General features: G+C 34.0%; 3 protein-coding genes across 3 annotated transcripts; all 3 read right to left on the bottom strand.

The window, feature by feature from the left end:
- Positions 1-185: 185 nt before the first annotated feature.
- LOC145317626 (uncharacterized) lies at positions 186-7,196 on the bottom strand. The gene is made up of 9 exons (XM_080158773.1): positions 6,983-7,196; positions 5,589-5,721; positions 4,425-4,477; positions 3,825-3,956; positions 3,423-3,578; positions 2,480-2,595; positions 1,911-1,974; positions 1,396-1,502; positions 186-414 (listed from the first exon to the last, which is right to left on the bottom strand). The coding sequence occupies exons 1-9, from the start codon at positions 7,115-7,117 to the stop codon at positions 201-203; spliced, it is 1,110 nt and encodes a 369-aa protein (XP_080014899.1). The 5' UTR covers positions 7,118-7,196; the 3' UTR covers positions 186-200.
- A 3,516-nt stretch (positions 7,197-10,712) lies between these two features.
- Positions 10,713-14,993, bottom strand: LOC145315523 (uncharacterized). The gene is made up of 4 exons (XM_080155506.1): positions 14,772-14,993; positions 14,094-14,151; positions 13,493-13,594; positions 10,713-11,424 (listed from the first exon to the last, which is right to left on the bottom strand). The coding sequence occupies exons 1-4, from the start codon at positions 14,991-14,993 to the stop codon at positions 10,985-10,987; spliced, it is 822 nt and encodes a 273-aa protein (XP_080011632.1). The 3' UTR covers positions 10,713-10,984.
- Positions 14,994-15,822: 829 nt separating this feature from the next.
- On the bottom strand, positions 15,823-19,133 carry LOC145315522 (uncharacterized). Its single transcript, XM_080155505.1, has 4 exons — positions 19,114-19,133; positions 17,072-17,136; positions 16,217-16,375; positions 15,823-15,914 (listed from the first exon to the last, which is right to left on the bottom strand). The coding sequence occupies exons 1-4, from the start codon at positions 19,131-19,133 to the stop codon at positions 15,823-15,825; spliced, it is 336 nt and encodes a 111-aa protein (XP_080011631.1).
- Between the last annotated feature and the right edge of the window lie 818 nt (positions 19,134-19,951).

Here is a 19,951-nt window from a genome sequence, read left to right as displayed (position 1 = left end):
ACTTAAATAAAGTAAATCTGGATAAGTTCCTGAGTGCTTAATAAAATAACAGGTTGGTCAAGATGTTCCTCAAGTCTGGAGGAGGAGTCAACTATCTGTTCATTTATAATTCTAGGTCTAGTTTCATTTTCATCCAGGCTTCTTCTTTCCTTCTTCTTGGAGATACGGAAAGTTTCGTTTGTGACGTCATAAAAATACGTCTAAAAAGGAAGGAAGAGAGGAGAAGTGGGAAAGGAAACCCCTAAAAAAGAGATGGATAATAGACGTATCTTTATGACGTCACACAAGACACTTTCCGTATCTCCTTTCTTCTTTACATTTCTTTTCTTGAATTTATCTTTGATGACCAAATTTTGTTTCTCTGAGGTTTTGTAGGTTCCGTAGGATCCACTTATACAGTCTGGATACTTTTGTCTAATTAAAAAATGTGGTTCTGGAAAAACGCTGAAGTACAAACGTTGGAGTGGACACTTAACCTAACCTAACCTATTTTAAAACATCTTACAGATTTTTTAGATGCCTAACCACTGCGGAGGGCTTATTTGAATATTCATATCTTAATCCAACCTAACCTGTATGGAAATACTTAGTTAACTTAATAATAATATTTTAACACTCCTGCGTTTGTCCACTGCAACCTTGGTCACTCCTACGTTTGTCCTGGAACCAAAAAAATGGGAATTGAAATAAGAATGAAAAAATCAATAAGTAGCGAAGTACAAAAAGTATAAAATGGTCAAAGAGACAAATTAAGTTATTAAGTTCAATTTTTATAAGAAAAAAAAGAAATATCATGCAAAAACTCAAACAAGTCATAAAACCTTAAAAAAAAAGGTTTTTGTATTCTGAAGTGTGACCGACAGACAGACAGGCAAAACAATGTATAGACTAGATTCGCATGTATTGTAGTAGTTTCAACAGAAAATTTCTACTGTCTATTATATTTACCGAATAGCGTTATTGACTGACAGACGGACAGACAAAGTAAATTAAAGCGTAGCCCCAAAGCATAAATAATTGTTGATCATATAACGTAGCAATTTATAATACTAGCGGCTTCGCCCCTAGCCTCAAGGGGCTTTGCCCCAAGAGGTAATTAAAAAAAAAATTAAGTACCTCTGGAGATGCCACCACTAATTTCAAATAAAAAAAAATGAGGAAATTTTTTTCATTTTTTGGGGGGTTTGGATTGTCCCACCTCCCAATAAAATAGCTTAAAACCACCACAGGACCAGTAGGTATATTCCCTGAAGAGTAGATTCCGATCGGTTCAGTGGTTACCGAGAACTTAAGGAACGGACGGACGGACGGATAGACAGACAGATAAACGGAAGAACAGAAAGACATCATTCTACTTTGTATTATAGATGGTTATTTGAAAAAAAAATGAAATACCTGATAAAAATTCCAACTATCACAATAAATGCCAAAATAATACATATTGGTATTAGAATTATATTTGTCATCATTGATTCACTTTTTAAACTCATTTTGGTCACAAACTAAAAACATTTAAGCATTAATCATCTAATCATACTGTCCTGTCATTGGTCAACTAAAATGGATACTGGCCTGTCACTGGTCAATAAAAAGGGATACTGGCCTGTAATTGGTCAATTAAAATGTATACTGGCCTGTCATTGGAAATTTAGTCTGTATTGGCGTATCATTGATCATTTGTATTGTATGGCGTATTTTTTTAATATATGTTTTATTTGCAATATCAACTCTGAATTTGCATATTATAAACTTTGCTTTTATCTATTCTAACCTTATTACATTTCGTCAAAAATCATTAAAAGTATGTATGTTGTTAGCTTGTTATTTCTGCGCTATATTATTTCAAATGTACAAAATTGTCCTTGTTATAAAACTTCTAATTTATAGTCATCGTGGCTAAAAAATTTCACCTTAGATTTAGAACTTTCAAACACAACTTGGTCAGTCAAAGGGTGTATTTGTCGCAATAAGCACCTAAAAAATTTAGCGGTTTTCCTCAAAGAGAAAAGTCGTTCACTAGACTCCTCTTTTAAAAAAATAAATTAAGGGGGTAGTTTAGAACTTCAGGTCAGGTTAGTCTATATTTGGAACTGGGTAAACGAATAGCGTTAGGGAATCTCAGATATAGGCCCTGCAGGGTTTAGACAACCCCCCGCCTAAACTTATTTCAAAATTAAAAGGGGAAAGCGGGTTTCAGTGCTCGATAGGCACTTTAATGAAAAGCACTTAAAAAATCTAAAAACAAGTATTACGTTTGAAGATAAAAAAGTTTTAAAATATTTCAGGTTTATGTAGCAAAGATATTCTAAACTGAAAAGCAAAAAAATCCATGCTTTTTGTTAAGACAATTTTAAATTTGAATGATATTAAGATATATTATAAGCATAATTCGTTATCTACCCTACATAGCAACAAAGATATTTGGGATATGTACCAAACTTTAAAAATTAGACAAACGTACGACGACATTTAATCTGACCTGACTTCTAGTTTGTGATCTGTATTCTCTGTCATATTTATTCTAATAGAAGATTCCACTAGAGAATAATTATTTTCTTCATTCTTGATTGTTGTCGTGTGGTCTGGTGATATAATCTGAAATTTTTAAAACAGTTGATAACAGTTAACAATAATTAACATAAATAAAACTACCCCTTCTGCAGAATAATAAAATTGATGAAGATGACCTCTAGGGGGCCTGGTATCGCTTCGGGGCTTACGCATCTTGAAACACACCCAATCAAATTCAATATTTAATAAAAGTTCCATTTTGCAGATTAAAATCATTTGAAAGAATTTAAAGTGTTTAAACCAACGAATTTATAATTTTGAGTTGAGGACCAGTAAAATTTACAAATCAATGTCCTTTCGCTACTAAAGTACTAAATTCAAAATTATACTTTATTAAACTATTTTAGTTAAACGCTTTATTTTAGTCGAAGTTACATTTATTAAACATTTTTTGATATTAAAATGTCATATGATTTTATTACCCTTGAATCGAACAATCAGGCGACAATATAGTATGCGGCTCAGATTCAGCTGCTACTTCAGCTGAGTATGAAAGCTTGCGGCTGGATGTATGAATACGACCGTGCTTTAGCATGAAACTAATAAGGCGGATAAAAACCAGAGAGAGAGAGAGAGAGAACAATGGGCTCTTTATTACACTAGTCCCCAAAAAGTTTATAATAACGTTCTCTTATTCGTTGGCTTAATAACTTTGGGGACTTGAGTGAATTTTGATTTGGTGATTCATTTTTTTGAGTGCTTAAACGATTCAACTATTTTTTTTTATTTACAGAAAAGGTATTTTTGTGTATCATCATTGGGGATGTACATCAATATATCGGCCATTGTCTTATCTCTTTAGATCTCTGAATAAAAACAACTGAAAAAATATTGAAAATAAAATTTCATACTAAATTATCATCATCAGTGGACCAAATAATCTGGGGGATAACAGATCCCTGACCCTCGCCCCTGCAGGTCAACTCATGTTCCTGCCATGCCCCGCCTCCATCAAGAGATGAATTTATCTGCTCGGAGAGCAGCTCAATCTGGAAGGGGGAAATAACCTGAAACATATCCAATAATATAAAGTAGTAAGTTTTTTTTTGTAATAGGAATCAGTGTTCCAAAAATCAAATGAATAGGGTAAATAATATCAAATAAAAAATTGTTGTTAAAAAGGTTAAAAGGTTTTAAATGGTCTGTTATTATCATGCAAAGTTTGATTCGATAGAACAATTCTAAGCTGTCTAAATTAACAAAAAGATCTTACCGTTCCCTAATAATAGAAAAGCATCGCTTTTAGAAAATACCTCTAATTGAAACTGAGTAATAAGTGGTGGATTAGTGTCCATAGGATCATGTTTTGTGCTGCAGGACCATTCTCCAGAATCTAGTACACCAACTCCGTGGATCCACAGGCTACACTTGTAACCATCTGCATTCTGTCCGAAAACAAAAAATGATTTGTAATATTGAAAGAAGCTTTTCATATTGCCTATAAAAATCACGCCATACTGGCCTACCATTGGTCAATTAAAATATATACTGGCCTACCAGTGATGATTTAGTCATTTTCTTATAGGCACTATAAAAAGCATCTACACATTATTTTGTGAGTCTGTTTTGACATCTTTATATGGTTTAGGCCGCTATATTTGCCGCAGCTCAGATTGCTTTAAAGCATTAACAAAACACCCCTGGAGTGGCTTAGAATTATTGAAAATATTGCCATGCAGATTGTTTATTTGTTTGAAAATCAGTAGGCACCATCTGAAATTTTAGAAATTTGCTATTGTTTAGACGGCTATAACTTGTCCAAAGAAAATTGCAGCCCGGCCCATGTGAGGAAATTTAAAAAATACATTTTAATTATATTCTAAAATGTAAATATTTAAAGAAATGTAAATAACCTGGACTTCCAATCTTTGATCACCTGGACAAAACTTTGTGCCAGACTTTGATTCTAAATATAGCATATAATTATTTTTAATATAAGTATCTTATAGTTATAAGCAATTGCATGTTTTTCTTTACATGTTTCCTGATTTCCAGAAAAGCTTTGTTTTAGGAAAGGATAGAGAGGGCGGGGGTATTGGACTGAAAAATTAACTGGTTCCCAAAGTTTTTTACCTCTTTATCTTATTCACTAGCGGCTACGCCCCTAGAGGCCTCTAGGGGCACTTGAGGAGGGGGGGGGGGTCGAATTTGATAACCCAATTTCTTATTTTAGATTTTAAAAGAAAAATTTTAAAAAATATTTGGAGGGTGGAAATTTTTTTTTTTTTGGGGGGGAGTGCCCCCCCCCCCCATTATTTTTAATTTTAGTTAAAAAACGTAAAAATTTTTTTTTTTTTGGGGGGGGTTATTTTCATTTTTTGGGGGGGGGGTGGGGGTGTCCCACCCCCCAAGAAAATAGTCATAAACCTTCCCAGGACTTATGAGAAGCTACCCTGTTAAGGAGAACCCGATCGGTTCAGCGGTTAGACGCACAGACAGACACACAGACAAACATCCTGTTACTTTAGTATAAGGATTGGCTAAAAACGTACTTATACTGAATTTGATAAAATCTAAACTAGTAAATAAATAATAGTGTCCAATTTTTTAAAATTTCTCAGCATTACAAATCCTAAAGTTAATATCTAAATTCTTTATTGCATGATAAAAAGTGATAGCATATACTAACACTCTTAAATTATTCGTAACTAGCTCCTTGACGCCTCTAGAGGAACGTAAAATGTTTTCTTTTCATTCTATGTTGAGATCAGTCGTTTACCAAAAATATCTATAATACCGTTAGGCGGCGCTAGTTATATTGTTTGGATTTTCTCAAAGGAAAGGTTGTAGTATCCTCCACAAAAATAGTCATAAACCGGCCAAGGACCTATTAGAAGCACCACTGTAAAGGAGAACCTTACGAATGCAGTGGTTAGCGAGATTCTCCGTGCAAACAGACAAACACAGATACACAGAGATCCTGTTACTTTATTATAGGAATTTGTTGACTTTCCAATCACCAAAAAAATACTTTCAGCCATAAAAGATTTTTTTACAATAATTTAGAAGAAAACAACCTTGATATGATCTTGTAAAGGGGTAGAGAACATTACAAAACTTATTTTCTTTTTCTGGTTTCCAGCCACAAATTTCAAATTGTTGAGATCTTGTGCAGAACAGCTGTAACTGTGAACCAACTACTGTATACACCTAAACAGAACAGCTGTAGTTGGGAACCAACTACTGTATACACCTAAACAGAACAGCTGTAGCTGGGAACCAACTACTGTATACACCTAAACAGAACAGCTGTAGCTGGGAACCAACTACTGTATACACCTAAACAGAACAGCTGTAGTTGGGAACCAACTACTGTATACACCTAAACAGAACAGCTGTAGCTGGGAACCAACTACTGTATACACCTAAACAGAACAGCTGTAGCTGGGAACCAACTACTGTATACACCTAAACAGAACAGCTGTAGCTGGGAACCAACTACTGAATACACCTAAACAGAACAGCTGTAGCTGGGAACCAACTACTGTATACACCTAAACAGAACAGCTGTAGCTGGGAACCAACTACTGAATACACCTAAACAGAACAGCTGTAGCTGGGAACCAACTACTGTATACACCTAAACAGAACAGCTGTAGCTGGGAACCAACTACTGTATACACCTAAACAGAACAGCTGTAGCTGGGAACCAACCACTGTATACACCTAAACAGAACAGCTGTAGCTGGAAACCAACTACTGTATACACCTAAATATTTTTCAGTCTTTATAGTGTCTACAAAAAAAAGGGGATGCATTTAAAAAGTATCCCGAGTGATGTCGTATTAGAATAATGGATTAATCTAATATGAAGTCATTCAGAATATTTCGGCCAAAAGTTTTAAATTTATCCCCTTTTTATATGCACTATAAAAAGCTTCATTTTAGGTTCAATATTAAGCAGAGATGGCCTACCAAAGATTTTATAAAAAATTACCAATATTTACTGGCTTCAAATGGCAAAATTTTACATTGCAATTAAGGAAATGAGTAAGATTCAAAACAGGTTCAACATCTTTGTCCATATTGTTCAAGTACTTACTTACAATATTAGATCTTGATTACAGAGATGATTCACTTATAACTTTGTACATTTTTGTAATAGGAACCAGTATTCCAGTATCAGATAAATACGATAGTTACAACGTACACATTTTTTTTGTCAAAAAGTAAAAAATCAGCATGTTTTTTAAATGGAGGTACAGTTTTTTTTTCTGGTATCGATTATAGAGTTGCATCGCTTTCTTAGTCGTACCTAACTATTGTAGGAAGCACCATGCAAAGTTTGAATTGAGAGAACAATTCTAACATGTCTGAATTAACAAAAAGAGCTAATTGTCCCGAACGGACGGACTGACCGACCCTTATTATAGATAAGCTTCGCTTTTAAGACGAAGTATCGTAAAGTAACCTTTGTTACATCTCTATTGATTTGTTGGCTGGATACTTGAGTTAAAGAATCTCCATAACTTTCTACATTATTACTTTCACAGTTAACTATTGAAACAATAACAATTATCCAAGATAACAATATCATGATATTCATGATTAATTCACAAAAATTAAAATTATAAATGAATCATTATTATCACTTTCATATTGGACAGCTTGGTGTTGATTAATATATCCAAGCTTTCAAGAAATAAATATATAGAGAAAGCGAAGGTACAGTTTCTAAATAAAAACAAAAATAGGCTTTGCAACTCTTTTGATATTTTTACTTCAGAAAAAGTTATTCCTTCGTTGTGGATGTTTTTACCTAACCTCGTAAGAGAGGGATTCTCCTTCGATTTTTCAGTGATCACCTAGATAATCCAGAGCATCATCCGCTAGTTATGAGATGCGATACTCTAACACCCATGGATATAAGGTAGAGTAATATCCAACAGACAACCAGACTTTTGATTGTATGATATTTGTCTGAAAAGTCCTAATTGTGCATGGTAATGAGTTGTGCCTGTTTATGGGCCTGGGCATTCCCCCTATTCTAACTTTTTATGTCGCTTACCTGACATTAACGTTTTAAGTTACGAAGCGGCGTCGGGCTGATATTCGAACCTATCACCTACCCGACGATGAGGGGATGCGCTACGAGTTGAGCCACTGTCGCGTCTTGTTTGGATGTTTTTAGTAAGCCATCAATTTATTCTAAACAAGGGAAGGATAAAAGTTCTTGCTTAGAAGTTTTTTTAGCAATGGTAAAATCAAATTATTTTTTTTATGGAATACAAAAATTCTGAATTGAAAACGTTTAATACTTTTTTAAAATCTAAACCGTGAAAGATTTGATTTCTTTTAAAGCTTGATTTAATTTAAGCTTTTTATTTAAAAAAAAGAAAATAAACAAGTTTTTACAAAATATTTTTAAAAACTTATAAACAAACAAACATAAAAAATAGAGAGTAAATTTCTTATCATCCCAAAGATAAGAATACTATGTATGTGTTTTTTATTGTGGGCTTGGAAATATTTAATTCTTCAATGACTAATCTATTTATAACAAGGCTGATATTCTTGTGGCGGCGTAGTCGTAACAGTATAAAACGACGTTAAAAAGCTGCTGAAAAGCAGTACGAAGTTTTTTTTTTATCATATGAGAACAATAATTTTACACATGCTTTAGGAGGAATTGTAAATCTAAAATTTCCCTAAAATTGCTTTCCAGATTATACCTTATTGTTGCAGGAATCACATCATTTTATTAATACACATTGACCTGCTAATAAGCTGCTGCACATCAATTTTTATTTTGTTTTATTAAAAGATAAAAAGAATAGTAAATTTTGGCAATTTCAGATTTAGTAAAATAATTTTGTAACGTATTGAATTGCTTAAAATATACATTAATATGCTTAATATTATTACTTGTAGGGTTTCATTGTTCTCCATCAAATTATTATTACTTTTATTGCATTTGTCAATGATGTAACCATGTATATCACTAGCGGCTACGCCTCTAGGAGCGCTTGAGGAGGAGAGAGTCGAATTTAATTACCAATTTTTTATTTTAGATTTAAAAAATATATTTTTGGGGGTGAGGTGGTGAGTAATTCTTTTCTAGGGGCGGTTTTTCTTAAGTGGGTGGTGGTACCCTCCCCCATTTAGCTATAAACCTTCATTAGACCTCTGAGAAGGAGAACCATAACTGTTCAGTGGTTACTGAGATTCTTCGGTGCAGACAGACAGACAAACAGACATCCTGTTACTTTATCATGAGGATGTTAATAGTACGAAGTGCTGCAATTCCAAGTTCTTCTTAAAAACGAAAAAAAGTTTGACTTAATACAGGCTTTAGTTAAGATACAGGTTAACTTCTAGTTAAAATCATTTCGGCCATATATTTGTGGATATAAAGGAAAGGGACATTGGACTGTAAATTACACTGATACCAAACTTGATAACCACGTTCTCTTATTAGTTAGATAAGAAACTTTGTGTACTTTTTAAAATTTTGATTAGTTGGTTTCAAACTAGTAGTGTCCAAAGTTTTCAACCAGTAATCTAATATACAGAAAGGGAATTTTTGTTTATAAGCTATGGATTCGATTATTATCCGCTGGATTGGAACCGGTTCTGAGACATACTGATAAATCATGTATCGTATTATGGACAATTTTCTAATAAAATTAATACCAGTTTGTTGATTTTTTTTATAGACGTACAATTAAATCATCACATATAGAAAAGTTTATTATATTTAAAAAAATTGAAATTTTTTTTAAATATGAAAATATATGAAAAATAAATTTTTAAATTACTAAATATTATCCTTATTTTTTTATATGTGTTTTTGTTCAATATCGTTTAGGTTATTAAAATGTGTCTATGCAAAATATTACAAATAAAATGTTTGTTCTTAGAGTTCAAACGAAAAAATAACTCTTTTTTGATACATTTATTATTGAATTTATTAATTAATGAAAAATGAATTATTTAAGGTGGATTTGTTACTATTTTAAACATATTAATTGATGTATTCTTGAACACAGTAATAGTGTCTGACTGATTATGACGTAACAAAAAAAATTAGCCAATGAGAGGCCACTATAAATTTTACGATTGGTCAATAACGGCCTTTCATTGGCTAATTTTTTTCGTTACGTCATAATCCGTCAGACACTATTACTGTGTTCTGTATTCTTTATTAGTTTGGCAGCATACTTGTGACAGGCCTGTCTTTCCCCTTTTTTACCTCGCACTAATTCTGTTCACGCCCCTATTGATATATTATTAGCATGCTGTTTTTTCTCATAATATTATGATTGTCGACTATATGATATTAAACAAAAGTGGTGATTGCTGACATATCAAAACAATGACTTTATTTCAATTACATTATAATTACATTTAATAATGCAGGAATAAGGTATAGCCAACAAGTGAAATAAATCATTAAAAAATATTTGGGGGGCAGACAAAAAGGTCGTCTTTACTACGAAGCTTTGCCCTCCAAAATCACAAAATTCGAATAAATTCAGTTGTTAGTTACAGCTGATAATGTTGTCCTTGCTTAAAACGCCACAAAAGCTCTCAAAATCGAGGACAGACAAATAAAAAGATGAAAAATGGAATTGTTGAAGGTTTCCATGTCGGCAGATGCCATGCAGAGGAAGAGGAAAGTCATTGAGTTTTGAAATATTCCGTATTTAGCCGGATATTGAAAGTTGCTTCAACACAATATATATTACTGTAATGGTTCCTTGCAAAACTTGGTTCCATCAGAATTTCACCAACAAAAAAGGAAACAAATTTTTAGCGTTTTTTTCAATAGTCGATTTTTTCTCGGAAGGGTTGTGGTACGCGCTCAGAAAAGGATAATTATAAACCTTGCCAGGACCTATGAGAAGCTACATTATAATTAGTTTTATAATTAAGATAATTTCATAATTAGCTTTTTATTAAAAATAAATATAAAATATACAAAGAAAAATATAATAATTCTATAACTAAAATAAAAATTTTAAACCATTAAAATCCTAAACATATTATATTTTTATTTTTCCATCCCCCCTCCCCCACCTCTATTCATACAAACTTAACTGATATTATTTAAATTTAAATTTTGTTCTTCAATTTTAAAATGAATTGTTGCTCCTGTAGCAATTTCAAAAAAATTGCTAAAAAATTTAAACCTATTTTCAGAAACCAAACTAAAACCAATTTAAACTTTACAAGTAAATTTGAATTATTGAAAAGAATCATTATAAAAGGAAAACAAGAAATTAATTAAGATAGGACATTAATTACAAAGAAGCTTTTTATAGTGCCTATTAAAATGACGTCATACTGGTCTACCATTAGTCAATCAAAATGTATACTGGCCTGCCATTGGAAATTTAGTCTGTGTATTGGCATATCATTGGTCATTTGCTTTGTATGACGTAATTTTTCATATGCACTATGAAAAGCTTTATTACAATGCACTAATGGGAATTTTGTTATTATCTGAGATAGTTTGGCTGGGATTACTTGAACATGAAGTAAATGTTTTCATTTCAAAACTCTTACAATCCGTACCATTAGTCATATTAAAATTTTCTTCTTGTGATTGTTCACTGGACCCTTGCAGGTTGACCGGTACTGAATGAGTTTGTACTTTATGTACTATACTAGTACTATCGTTGGTACTAGTTGATATCTCCACAATTGTGTCAAGTTTTTTACTTTCAACTTTGTTTATACTGCATCGTTTTGTTTTATTATCTAGAATGTCGTCTTCATTTTCTTCCTCAGGTATTATGAGCAGCCTTTCTTTCCAGAATATGCTGGGACGACGGCTAGCCGCTAATTTGATTAGATACTCTTCATAATCATCTTCAGACCAGTCTGTTTCAGGTATACTTTCTAAACAGTCTGAAATTAAGGATCAAGTTAAGCAGAGTTTGCAAAACGCAACAAGTAAATCAAAGCATGCCAATATTTTGTCAGGTAAAGCAGAGGATGCCAATTTCTTGTTGTGTTTGGCACACTCTGCTTGACTTGATTCGAAAATAATATTAAAATAAGTATTAATTATCTACCAGCAGTTTAAGTCATAGATAAGCAAAAGTCCTTGTTTCTAAGAGTTATATTTATCTGCTTTGATTTAGTCTGTAAGATGCTGTTCATATTATAGTGTTTATTTATACCCACAGGTCATGCTATGGTTTTATGCTTCTTTCCTGGATTATTTTGAAAGCACTAATCACAAATATTTTAGTCCACAACCCCCTATCCCAAAATAAAACCAACTCTACTTAATCCAGGTGTTGGTTATACTTATACCTGTACTCAATCTATTAAACGGTAGGAAATCTATCAAATGTGGAGTGTTATAATCTCTTGAGGTGATAGAGTTGAGTGGCACAGGTCTGAGTGTATCTGGACGCATGTACCTACCTTCAGATTGATTTTTTTGTGTTTGAGTTAAGTGGCACGGGTCTGAGTGTATCTGGACACATGTATCTACCTTGAGATTTATTTATCTTACTAGATTTAAGTGGCAAAGGTCTGAATGCATCTGGACACATGTACCTACCTTCAGATTTATTTATCTTTCTTGAGTTGAGTTGCACAGGTCTGAGTGTATCTGGACACATGTACCTAACTTCAGATTTATTTATCTTGCTTGAGTTGAGTGACACAGGTCTGAGTGTATCTGGATACATGTACCTTCCTTCAGATTTATTTATCTTTATGTTAGAGTTGAGTGGCACAGACCTGAGTGTATCTAGACACTTGTACCCACCTACCTTCAGATTTATTTATCTTGTTAGAGTTGAGTGGCACAGGTCTGAGCGTATCTTAACACATGTACCTACCTTCAGATTTATTTATCCTTGTGTTAGAGTTGAGTGGCATTGGTCTGAGTGTATATGGACACATGTACCTACCTTCAGATTTATTTATCTTTGTATTAGAGTTGAGTGGCACAGGTCTGAGTGTATCTGGACACATGTACCTACCTTCAGATTTATTTATCTTGTTAGAGTTGAGTGGCACAGGTCTGAGTGTATCTGGATGCATGTACCTACCTTCAGATTTATTTATCTTTGTGTTAGAGTTGAGTGGCACAGGTCTGAGTGTATCTGGACACATGTACCTACTATCAGATTTATTTATCTTGTTAGAGTTGAGTGGCACAGGTCTGAGTGTATCTGGACACATGTACCTACCTTCAGATTTATTTATCTTTGTGTTAGAGTTGAGCGGCACAGGTCTGAGTGTATCTGGACACATGTACCTACCTTCAGATTTATTTATCTTGTTAGAGTTGAATGGCACAGGTCTGAGTTTATCTGGATGCATGTACCTACCTTCAGATTTATTTATCTTTGTGTTAGAGTTGAGTGGCACAGGTCTGAGTGTATCTGGACACATGTACCTACTATCAGATTTATTTATCTTGTTAGAGTTGAGTGGCACAGGTCTGAGTGTATTTGGACACATGTACCTACCTTTAGATTTATTTATCTTTGTGTTAGAGTTGAGTGGCACAGGTCTGAGTGTATCTGGACACATGTACCTACTATCAGATTTATTTATCTTGTTAGAGTTGAGTGGCACAGGTCTGAGTGTATTTGGACACATGTACCTACCTTTAGATTTATTTATCTTGTTAGAGTTGAGTGGCACAGGTCTGAGTGTATCTGGACACATGTACCCACCTTCAGATTTATCTATCTTTATGTGAAGTTGAGTGGCATAGGTCTGATTGTATCTGGACACATGTACCTACCTTCAGATTTATTTATCTTTGTAATAGAGTTGAGTGGCACAGGTCTGAGTGTATCTGGACACATGTACCTACCTTCAGATTTATTTATCTTTGTATTAGAGTTGAGTGGCACAGGTCTGAGTGTATCTGGACACATATTGTACCTACCTTCAGATTTATTTAACTTTGTGTTAGAAATGAGTGTATCTGGATACATGTACCCACCTTCAGATTTATTTATCTTAGTGTTAGAGTTGAGTGGCACAGGTCTGAGTGTATCTGGACGCATGTACGCAAACACAGGGAAGGCAAAATCGACCAATGCTTCTAAAAGTAAGTTTTGGTTTAATCATAAACATTTTTGTGACATTGCATTTACTATTGGGGAGTGAAAAGGGTATAAAAATTTACTCAAATTTACACCTTTTTCATACGTATACATACAAAGTGAAGGAAGTAAAGCTTTAGAGTGTAATATTTTAATAGTAAAGTCTAAATTTAGTCTTGAGAAAAAAGTATTAACAGTTTCTAGTGATTTTTAAAAACATTTTAATATTGATGAACTTTATACCAGGGATTTGAAGGGATAAGACAATAGCCAATAAGTTAGTGGTAGAAACTTTTGGACACACACGTTTAATGAACCAAACAATTACTATTCAATAACAGTCCCCAAAGTTGTTAATCCAACGAATAAGAAAACATTATAATAAAACTTTGGGGAATAGTGCAATAAACAGCCCATTTTCCCCTCCCTACCCGTTTTACATAGATTGTACTGTGAAAAAATAATTGTCTACAATTTTGGGTTCCATTAAAATCTTACCTGGATTTAATTCTCCTTCAATTTCCAGCAGCGTCTGGTGATCAGGTATTGATCTCTTCTAACAATATAAGGAGCATCATGGAAAGAAACAAAGGAGCGGGAATCGTCGTATTTTCAATTCACAGTAGCTTTTGATAGGTTATTTTAGGTTAAGTAAATATTAATAATTGCCCCGCGGGTTAGGAAATTGGTCCCGCAGGGTTAAAGCCCCCTGCAGAGGCTAGAAATAGGAGAAAAGCTACTATGAAAAGATATGCTTTGCTTACTGATGGACAGTCTTACTGACATACCTCATTGTAGAATTACCAGGAATAAAAGTTTATAACAAAATATTAACAATTAAGCAGAATCGTTTAAACTTAAGAAGGAGTTCATGCTAAAGACAAAACTAATAAGAAAATGATAATTTATAAGGAATTTTAGAGGATAAATCAAAAGATTGCCAATTATGATACACCAAATTACCCCTTTCTGTAAATTACAATTAGTGGTTGAAACGTTTGGATACTCAACAACAAATCAAAATTCATAAAAGTTTAGCTAACGAAAAAGTAAATGTTACTATAAGACTTTGGGGACTTGTGTAAAAAATAGCCCAATGTCCCATCACTCCCTGAGTCCAATGTCATCTGGCTCCCTAGGGTTAAAGATCAAACCCTGCATAGCAGAGATACTTACTCTATCATAGAACTCTCCAAGCAATGCTCTCTTCTTATAATCTCTGTAGCACACAAATGCCAACATGGCCACCAGTAGCAGAAAAACCGTGAGCAGAGCTCCTATGGACCCACTCATGAAGCCCGGACTAATTCCCTCCGACTGTTGGCGCCATATTCGTGTTGTGAACCTGCGCCTGGAAACGAAGCTCTTTATATTCCCTATATCATACTGGCCTACCATTGGTCAATTAAAATATATACTTACCTGTCATTGGTCTTTTAAAATGTACACTTGCATACCATTGGTAATTTAGTCTGTTTATTAGCCTATCATTGGTCATTTGTATTGTATGCCGTTATTTTTTTGTAGGCACTATAAAAGCTTCCCTGGGAACACCCTCTCTGATATCAGTATAATCATCTTCATAACCGGTTTCTTCATGGTCACCATGGTCATTGATAATATCATCTGGACTATAGCTGTTGGATGTTTGATGATCATCTGTTCTGGAGAAGACAGGTATGAGTCCTCTACGCTCATGATCCGACCCGCTGTTCCGAGTATTTAATTTCTTTCCTGTAAACACAAACTACAGAATAATCATTATATAAAAGTAATAGGATCTGTGAGCGTTTTTCTGTCTTTATCGAATCGGTTACTGTGTAGCTTCTCATAGGTTCTGGGAAGGTTTATAGCTATTTTGGAGACAAAACCACCACCCTCCTAAGAGAATCGCCGAAGACATTTTCAAATTTCCTCTTGACTTTCCTTCCTACATGGGTGCCGAAACTTTTTCTTTTTAAAACTACAATTGAAAGTTGGGAAGGAGATCGACTTCCAACTCCCCCCCCCCCCCCCCCCTACACCACTCCAGGGGCCCAAAGAGGCATCTAGTTGACTACATAATAACAAGACTATTGGCTTCGTCCCTAGCCTCCAAACACTTTATCCCGTGAGGAGGGTAAGAGATACTTTAACCAACACGAAATGAGAGAAGGGGTAGCTAGCTTTTTCTTACTGGAGAAAATAGATTAAACTTACAGTAAAGCTTTTATAAATGTTAATTATTTCATAAGTAATTATTCTTCCCTGTGGTTTCTGTGGCTTTTGATGGATATTTTATAGAACAACCAACCAGACCAATCTGTCTACAATCAACATCTAGTAAACAGATTAAAAGTATATATATCTTTCGTTCATGCATTAAGAGGGGAGGGGATGGGGTGTGTCATTATTTTAGCCAGCTGCGAGCATAATTTGATTACAGTGCATGAAAATCTGTTCTAACATCCATGTAATAATATATCGATTACTATATTATGAATTATTTGATGCAAACAATTGTATCTTCCAAAAAACAGGTTTTAAGCACCTCTGGTAAAAAAGGCTTAAATAATTAATTCGCTTATTTGTACAGCTTTTTCTGATAGTAATTGAATTTAATGTTTAAAATTGTGACCTACCTGCTGTATCATCCATATCAAGTGACCTAATCAATATTCTGGAGGATTTAAAGCTTGGATTCAGATCAAGGATTGTACGAATTTTTTGTGAGTTTGATTGTATTCTGTAGGTGAACTGTCCCCTGTAGGATTCATAGCCATACCCCTCCTTCCAGTACTCTGCAGGTATAGCAATACAGATTTTACAAATCAGTACAAATTGGGGTATAGTCCCTTTCAAAGCAACATCTCTTAAGGGGCGTTTCTTCGTATTTTCACAGTAGTTTTTACTTCTTTTTGTAGCCCCTGCGAGGGGCTCTAACCTATGGAGTTAATTACCTAATCCTGCGGGACAATCACCTAACCTAACCTAAAAAAAACTATCAAAAGAGACAAACGTCCCTTAAAAGACGTTTTCACAAAAGAAGCTATTAAACCCCTAAATTGAAATATAAATATTGTTTTTGTTTTGCAAAACTGCTTAAATACCGGATACGGTAAAAGGAAATACTTTCATTTCTAGGAATCCACTATAGAGATGCCTCGCTTATAATATTGTACTTTGTCCTTAAGAAACATTTTTTTCAAAAATCAGATAAATAGGATAGTCATATCATATAAAAAAATGTTGTTAAAAAAAGTTAAAAATCGAAATGTTTTTAAAGGACGCACGGAGTTTCTGATAACGATGAGAATTGCTACGCTTTCTAAATTGTACCTAAGTGCTGCAAAGCCTACTTCTCTGGGACAATTTTAAATTAACAAAAAGAGGTATTTATTACAGGAAAAGAGCTAACCGTTCCGAACGAACGGAACGACCCTAATTATAGAAAAGCTTCGCTTTTAAAAAAAAAACTAATCTGTATGAGTTGTGACCTATTTGTATTGGAGCATATCTATCATCTTTCTTATCAACTTCTTCTTCAGGAGTGACTCCCTCCCTTTATTAGGTAACTCTTAATTAGTGCAAACATAATTTTAAAATTTAAAAAATTTGAGGTACGGGTAGAAAGTCGCTCAAAAAATCAGCATGTGACGTCATAAAAATGAGAGATCATCCATTTTTTTAGGGGTTTTCAATCCCACTTCTCCTATCATCTCCCTCATTTTTATGACGGCACATGATGATTTTTAGCGACTTTCTACCCGTACAAATTTGCGCAAAATCATTTTTTTCGTTCGTACAAATTAAGAGTTATCCCCTGATAAACTGATGGATAAGAACAGATCTGATGGTGAGTGGTTTCTCAAATGTGATGTGAGTTACATTTCTGTTCCCTACTAGACCAAGATGCAGTACACACGACAGCTGACCTGCCGGTAGTAAGTCACAATTTATCTATAATACAAAGTAGAACGATGTCTGTCTGTCCGTCTGTCTGTCCCTTAAGATCTCGGTAACCACTGAACCGATCGGATTCTACTCTTCAGGGTATATACCTATTGGTCCTGTGGTGGTTTTAAGCTATTTTCTTGGGGGGTGGGACACCCCAACCCTCAAAAAACAAAAAAATCCCCCCCCATTTTTTTTTTGCTGAAGATTTCCTTGGTCCTTTAACGAATTTCACCTTAATTTTTTTTTATCACCTCTAGGGGCAAAGCCCCTAGAGGCTAGGGGCGAAGCCGCTAGTTTCAAATACAGCATTAAAAAGAAACTTAAAATATTCTTTAAGAAACAGTGACGGAGATACGGAAAGTGTCAATAGTGACGTCATAAAAATACGTCTAAAAAGGAAGGATGAGAAGAAAAGTGGGAAAGGAAACTCCAAAAAAAGAGATGGATATAGACGTATTTTTTATGGCATCACACATGACACTTTCCGTATCTCCAAGGACATGTATACGTGCATCCCCGGACAAAAAAATACATACTTCCACCCTTCTTGATGAAAAGGGTAGGTGCGCAATGTTTACCGCCCAATCAAAAAACTTTTATGCAATCCAGCTAGACCCCAATCAATTTGATAATTTAAGGGGGAGTTGCTTCGCGGAAGTACAGCTGTTTTATGTTATTGTTTAGTATGACGTCTGGAATAAGTCTTATAAACATTTTGTAAGCATTTGCTAATCAAACTAACGTGTAAATATTTCATGACTATTCCTGTAGATTTTCTAAGATTTGAACTTGTTTTATAAACAACATGATTGTCAAGCTGGTTACGATATGAGTCCGACGAAGTGTTAAACCTGCATGGTAAAAAATTAGACACAATCTAACTGTCTGTCTGTCTGTGTCGGTAATGATGGCGACCTTAAGGGGGCTCGGTGATTCTTCAGGTACAGTGTAACATGCACAATCGCCCAGGGTATATAGTAAGGTAACAATCATTAGAAAACCAACTCTTTGATTGCACGACCTTTGTCTAGAAGTCTTAACTGTGTATGGTAATAGGTTGTGCCTGTTTTGAGCCTAAGACATTTCCCCATACTCTAACTGTTTATGTCGAGCTCCATACATTAAAAACCATTTTTAACGTCTTTAGCTATAACACGGTGTCGGGCCAATATTCGAACCTTTCACCTTCCCGACAACGAGCGGATGCGCTACGCGTGTCCCGTTTTTGACAGAATCGATAATAAATAATTCACTCTCCTTCCCTTCCCTATCACTTTACTTATCTTAAATTCCCCTTTCCTTTAACCTTCCCCACCACTGCACTTTTCTTATATTATCCTTCCCTTTCCCTTCCCCATCACTACAATTTTCTTAAATTCCCCTTCCCTTTCCTTTCTCCGTGTCTTTAATTATGTTATTCATATAAATATTTGAAAACTAAGAAAATTGAGCCATCTAGCTAAATAATTATGTTTTTAATGCAATATTTCAATCACTTTGACTTTACCAAAATGTTAGTCCATAATAAAATAAAGTAGTTTTGTGTTATATGATGTCAAATGAAGATTAGGGTTTTGTATACCTAATCCTCACTGATATCATTATCTAGAAATACTACTTGTGTGCCCGTCACCTTATCACTCATTAATTTTAAGCGACGTAAAATGACTTTTTATTTCTTGTTAATTGGCGAATTTTGAAAACTTGAATGCCTGAAAAACTAAAGATTAAAATCTACCTAATTATTTTTAATCCCTGCAAAAAGTTTACATTTATTTTTCATTAAAAAAGTTGTTTTTATTGCCTAACCTATACACTTATTTTTTGTGTAGCTATGATTCTATATGTCCTTCCGTCCATCTGTCCGTCTTTTATAAATGGCATGGGAGATACTTAAAATTTCTCGGTTGTTAATCAATCAAGATAGACGGCTGAATTTTTTTGTGAAAATTCCCCTAATAAGAATTAGTATAAACTTCCTTTGGATCGTTGGCATGTCGTGGGTGTCTAGTTTATTGTCCAATCATTATTATTTTCATACTTTGCTACTTATGAATATTTTCTTCCTTGTTTTTTTTTTATTTTCAGTTTGTGTCAAATTCCTATAGTTTAGAATATTTCTATCTCTGCACAAATTCTGATTTTCACATTGAATCACCGAGACAAATAACACCACAAGTATCAACTCAAATTTATTCATTTTAAAAACAATCACCACATTTTCTCAACTTATTTAGGATTGTTAAAAATCAATAATTTTGTTTTTATGCTAATAAAGTTAATTTGAATGTTATTCTGTAGAAACCTGAACGTAACTAAGAAGAGAAGTATTTTTCCTGAGGTAAAAGTTGTATGGCCTCTATAGGAAATTCACTAGAAGTAATTATATTTTGCGAAAACGAAAATTAATTTCAACATAC

Source organism: Acartia tonsa, chromosome 4 (genome assembly GCF_053477335.1).
Source record: "Acartia tonsa isolate MP-2025a chromosome 4, ASM5347733v1, whole genome shotgun sequence".
NCBI classification, from domain to species: Eukaryota; Metazoa; Arthropoda; class Copepoda; order Calanoida; family Acartiidae; genus Acartia; species Acartia tonsa.
Note: the sequence above shows the minus strand (reverse complement) of the source record. Positions and strands in the feature narration are given on the sequence as shown.

What these genes read in the sequence shown, in the direction of transcription:
- LOC145315522 (XM_080155505.1), bottom strand. Translation starts at nt 19,133, where the DNA reads ATGATATCAGTGAGGATTAG. An exon ending in ATGATATCAGTGAGGATTAG is followed by an intron (nt 17,137 to 19,113) that starts GTATACAAAACC and finishes TACCTAATAAAG; the next exon opens with GGAGGGAGTCACTCCTGAAG. An exon ending in ATATGCTCCAATACAAATAG is followed by an intron (nt 16,376 to 17,071) that starts GTCACAACTCAT and finishes CTATACCTGCAG; the next exon opens with AGTACTGGAAGGAGGGGTAT.
- LOC145317626 (XM_080158773.1), bottom strand. Translation starts at nt 7,117, where the DNA reads ATGAATATCATGATATTGTTATCTTGGATAATTGTTATTGTTTCAATA. An exon ending in CTTTACAAGATCATATCAAG is followed by an intron (nt 4,478 to 5,588) that starts GTTGTTTTCTTC and finishes TGCTATATTTAG; the next exon opens with AATCAAAGTCTGGCACAAAG. An exon ending in GATCACAAACTAGAAGTCAG is followed by an intron (nt 1,975 to 2,479) that starts GTCAGATTAAAT and finishes TAAATTTTTTAG; the next exon opens with GTGCTTATTGCGACAAATAC.
- LOC145315523 (XM_080155506.1), bottom strand. Translation starts at nt 14,993, where the DNA reads ATGGTAGGCCAGTATGATATAGGGAATATAAAGAGCTTCGTTTCCAGG. An exon ending in TTGGAGAGTTCTATGATAGA is followed by an intron (nt 14,152 to 14,771) that starts GTAAGTATCTCT and finishes TTATATTGTTAG; the next exon opens with AAGAGATCAATACCTGATCA. An exon ending in TGAAGGAGAATTAAATCCAG is followed by an intron (nt 13,595 to 14,093) that starts GTAAGATTTTAA and finishes ACTTACTTTTAG; the next exon opens with AAGCATTGGTCGATTTTGCC.